Raw genomic sequence first — 4,997 nt, forward strand, 5'->3', positions numbered from 1 at the left:
GCTTTGTCTCTCTGTCTCTCTCTTTCTGGCGAGTGCACGTGCCCTATAGCAAAAACCTCTCAAAAAAAAAAAAAAAAAGAGAGAGAGAGAAAAAAGAAAGAAAATCACATCAGGCATGTGCTTAAAATCCTAAGAGGAGAATGGAAGGGAAGAGACTACTGTGTGGCCATACCCCCGGGGATGTTACTCCTTGTCTTTCTTTGTCTCTCTCCAGCAAGTGCATGCACCATATGACAAAAACTTAAAAAAAGAAAAAGAAAAAAATGGTGAGACCAGCAGGTGGTGTGGTGGCTAAGTGCTGGACACCCCTACATGACCAATCATGGTTCAAGTCCCAGACTGGTGGCTTGCTCTCTCTCTCTAGTCAGATTACAAATAAATAACTGAAAAAATAAAGTTAAATAAATAATTCTTTAAAAACGGCAATGGATTTGAACAGGCAATTCTCAAAGGAAGACATACAAATGGCCAAAAAGCATATTAAAAAAAATGTTCAATGTCACTAATCACAAAGAGGGGGACCAGCAGATGGCATAATGGTTACGTCACTGGACTCCCATGTAGTCAACCACAGTTGAGTCCCGGGCCTGATGGTTTAAGCTCACATTGGGCGCACATGCGTGGCCTAAATCCCAAGAGGAGAATGCGGGAGAAGGGATTGCAGCATGGCCATCCTCCCAGGTAGTGATTTCCTGTTGTTAGTCCCTCTCTGTATCTCTGGTGAGTACACATGCCCTATAACAAAAATCTCTCTCAAAAAAAAAAAAAAAAAAAAAAAAAAAGAGAGGTATCACTTCACCCAGTCAAAATGGTTATCAATAACATGAAGAATAACAAGTGCTGCAAAGGCTGTGGAGAAAGGGGAACCCTCAGGCAGTATTGGTGGGAGTGCAAATTAGTACAACCACTGTGGAAACTAGTATGGAGTACCTTCAAAAACTGAAAAATAGAACTAACTTTCAACCCAGTAATTCCACTCTTGGGTACATACTCAAAAGATAGAAATCAATTTGTCAAAGAGATATTTGAATATCCATCCACATTTATTGCAGCATTACCCACAATAGCTAAGCTATGGAATCAATCTAAGCCTTACAAACAATGAATGGAAAAAGGGAAGGTGGGACATGGGAAGCAGTTGTAGCTTGGGTGGAGGGGGGACTCGAATGATCAAAAGCTGGGCACACTCAGATGGCCACACTGTTTTCCACCAGGCTGGGCTTCAGGTACTCGTAAGGCATGGCCAGTTTTGCATTCCGGGCATCGACATCCTTATCCATGGCAGCCAGCTTCTCCCTGAATGTCTTCAGCACTGCCTTGGATGCAGGGTCTGAAAAATATTCCTCCTCATGCTGGCCCAGAGCCACCTGGGTTGGAGAGAAAAAGGCAGGTGAGCCTTCTGATCTCAGCTGGGGTGCTGTCCCTCCCTCTTCAGCTCCTTCCACAGGAACCCAGGCACCTGGCTCTCACCATAATGGGCTGGCGTCTGCCCAGCTGCCAAGTGATGGACATCTGTACAGAAGCCTGATGAACGCTGGGCAATGATGCCATCACTGTCTCCATCGTCACATCCTTGGTGGTCGGGGGGGGAATCCGCATGGTGCAGGGTGCATTAGGGACCCAAGCATACCAATCCAGCTAAGGAGGGGCAGGGATTCAGAGTCAAGGTCTGCTCTGCATGAAAACCCTCAAGTCCAGCTGCACAAGCCTCCAGGCCAAAAATTCCCAGTTCCCCCTCTGGTGAGTACCTGACCCAGGTGGTTTGAGGAGTGTTGACCAGTGCAGGTGAAGATGCACATGGTGGCAAACTTGCAAAGCTGATCCAGAGACTGCAAAGACTTGGGAAACCCTGTAAACAGTGAGGAGTTAGAACCTGGAGGCCAGGAGCAGAAGCTGAGCTCAGAGACAAGGCACAGAGAGAACAAGAAGGGTGAGAAGGGGCACCAGGGACACTCAGTCACTCTGGGAATTATATGAGAACCAGGTGGAGTGGGAGAAAGGGGACCTCTGCTGGAAGGATCCCACTCAGAGGGATGCTGGTGTAAGCTCACTCTGGCTCATGACAGTCAATAATGTCAACTTTTCAGATGTTTGACATCAGGTTGTCAGCCATGGTAGAAATATTTACACCATGAAAATGGGCAAATACAGGTTTTATTTCCTTATTTATTTCTAAATAGCTGGTTGTTAAATATTTATGAGCAATCATACTATTTCTGGGACATGGAGAGCTCTCAAGTTACAGAATGGGGACATGACTTCGCTGACAGAATACAGAATCTGGGAAGGCTTTATGCAGATTTCACAGGGATTGGAAATGCTTCTATTCTATAGAAACAGAAAGGATTCTGGAGAAGTCTCCTGTGTTTCATGTCTGAGATCTCAGAGCAAGGGCTCATCTTACCTCGATCCTCTGCCCCTAGCAGCCCAACTTCAGTGATTTCTCGACACCAGGACTGCAGCTCAAGGTCACTTTTCACAGTCTCATCCGACTTATAGTGGATTTTCACAATTCCCTCCACATACCTACCGGCCAAAGAGTCAGGGAGATGGGGCTGAAACCAACAGGGAACATCCAAGCCCTCCTCTTCCCCATGGCCAGGCCAGAGCCCCAGACCCAGCCCAACCAGAGAGATCCTGTTCTCCTCGCCCCCAGCAGCCCTGCCTGCGGCTTGCCTCACCCATAGAGAATCTCCCAGAGCCGCAGAGCATCTTGACCATAGTAGGAAGACTGGACTCCCAGGAGGCCCCGGTCAGCCAAGTCATCAGGAGGACAGAGCGAGCGATACGTAAGAACGCCCTTAGCTCTCTTGAGGAACTCCACGTGGCCTCCCCCACCTGTGCTCACCACCTAGGACCACGGACAGGCAGGGTCAGGCAAATCCAGCTGCCCTGAGGCCAGAGCCAGAGGGTGAGCCCTGAATTCCCCTCCCTAGTCCCATACCTGGTCGAAAACTCCATAGTCAGAGACGAGCCCATTCCTGGCCCGGACGTTAATTTCCATGGTGTATCGCAGGTGGGGAACTATAAGCTAGAGGGAGGAAAGCAGGGAGGGGCAAAGTCAGGACAGGGCCATGGCAGGTCAGCGCAGGGACTAGGGGGTGACAGGCAGGTACCAGGTCTTTGGGGAAAGCACAGGGTTGAGTTCAGTGGCCCCTCGACACCAAGAGCTTCATTTGACTTGCACTGCCTGATCATTCCACACCATAGACTGAGTGCTTTATGGTAATTCTCAGAAATCATTCTCCTTTCTTTTCATATTATTCTCATGAGTCTAGGATGTTTCTCAAAGCTTTTTAACTGCATCTCTCTAAGGTGCCTCTTTTGACGTTTTTTCCTAGTTTCAACTTGTCCTCCCCTCCCTTGAAAGTTTAATGCTGCACATGAACTGTGTATTTGTTCAAGTACTTTGCTTTATCAATGCTTTATACATGAAAATGATATGAGGTTTTATTTTCACCCCCTAGAGGGGCATAATTGCCTCATTAAGATGCATCATCTAACCCCTGCCTCCCTCCAGAACCTCAGCTCCTCCCTCTCCCTTCCTCCATTACACTCACCTCCTTCCTCCTCTTCAGACAAGCCCCGCCCACTGCCGTGTCAAGGTCTTTGCACTAGCTGTCCTCTCTGCCTGCATCCCTGCACCCTCCTGATCATTTCACAGCTGGCTCCTCCTCAAGTCTCCTTCTCGATGTCCTCTCCTCAAGGGAGTCTTTCCTGACCACCCGGACTAAACCACCACATCTCCCTACTTTGACTCTGCATGGTACTTAGCATAGGTGATACGTTACAGTGCAAGTTTTATCGTCTGTTTGCCCTTACTAGAAATGAAACTCCCCAAAGATCAGGACATTGCCTGATCTCGATGTTATCACTAGCATCCAGAATGATCCTCGCTACATGAGAAGTACCCAGTAAATATTTTCAGTCAGTGAATAGTTTGCCCTAATTATCTATACTTAGGCTACTGTTGTTTGCCTGAGCCCCTCTTTTTTTAAAAAAAGAATTATTTATTTAAGTTTTTTTATTTATTCATTTTTTTTTTATTTGACCAGAGAAGCAAGCCACCAGGTCTAGGACTTGAACCATGGTTGGCCATGTGGGAGTGTCCAACACCTTAACCACCATGTCATCTGCTGGACCCCCTCTTTTTTTTTTTAAGAATTATTTAATTTAATTAATTAATTATCATTCTTCGACTTGACCAGAGAGAGACAGAGTGAGAGAAAGGGAGAGTGAGAAGGCAAGCCACCAGGTCTGGGATTCCAACCATGATTGGTCATGTGGAAGTCCAGCACCTTAACCACCATGCCACCCACCAGCCCCATTCTGAGCCCTTCTTAATGGCTTTTGTTTGTCCTTAAGAAATCTTTTTTAAAATTATTTTATTTAACTTTATTTATTTTATTTGCTTATTTATATATGTATTTTAATTTGACCAGAGAGGGACAGAGTATGAGAGAGAGAAAGTAAGAAAGCAAGCTGTCAGATCTGGGACTCAAACCACAGTCAGCCCCATGGGAGTCCAGCACCTTTAACCACCATGCTACCGGCCGGGCCTCCTTAAGAAATCTTCAAGATGAATAGGAAAAAAAAATTATGTTATTTACATCATCCCCTCTAATTGGATGAATTCTGCAGTCATTTGCATGCAGTGTTTACATACTGTCTGAATATCTGTGCTTTCTACATAATGAGAGTAGACTTGTTTTCCCCTTTCTAGGAGGTTCCTTTTTCCCCCCTTAGCAGCTGATTTCACCCATTGAATATGCATGGAAAGCCACGCTCACACTCCCGCTCTCTCTTGTCTTCCATTGGCCATTCTCCCCACACTCTGAGATTCCACAGAGGTGGGAATGTGCCACAGAGCATGGAGACAGACAGGTGGGAAAAGAAGGCATTACCTTGAAGATAGGATGTACTGAGGGAAGGCACCTCATGGTGGCCACGGCAATGACCTCAGCCATCAAGTGTCCCCTCAGAAGATGATACTGCAG

General features: G+C 46.5%; 1 protein-coding gene across 1 annotated transcript in view; it reads right to left on the bottom strand.

Annotated features, from left to right (window-relative positions):
- Positions 1-1,126: 1,126 nt before the first annotated feature.
- The window catches only part of LOC102488255 (arachidonate 15-lipoxygenase), a 143,746-nt gene continuing 139,875 nt past the window's right edge, over positions 1,127-4,997 (bottom strand). Inside the window, exons 9-15 of the mRNA XM_006151903.2 lie at positions 4,905-4,991; positions 2,945-3,031; positions 2,682-2,851; positions 2,405-2,526; positions 1,749-1,849; positions 1,471-1,638; positions 1,127-1,367 (exon numbers count right to left, since the gene is read on the bottom strand). Of these exons, the coding sequence (XP_006151965.1) occupies positions 1,188-1,367; positions 1,471-1,638; positions 1,749-1,849; positions 2,405-2,526; positions 2,682-2,851; positions 2,945-3,031; positions 4,905-4,991 (915 nt within the window). The 3' untranslated portion in view covers positions 1,127-1,187. The remainder of the gene's footprint in view (positions 1,368-1,470; positions 1,639-1,748; positions 1,850-2,404; positions 2,527-2,681; positions 2,852-2,944; positions 3,032-4,904; positions 4,992-4,997) is intronic.

This window comes from Tupaia chinensis, unplaced genomic scaffold (genome assembly GCF_000334495.1).
Source record: "Tupaia chinensis unplaced genomic scaffold, TupChi_1.0 Scaffold000330_1, whole genome shotgun sequence".
Taxonomy (NCBI): domain Eukaryota; kingdom Metazoa; phylum Chordata; class Mammalia; order Scandentia; family Tupaiidae; genus Tupaia; species Tupaia belangeri.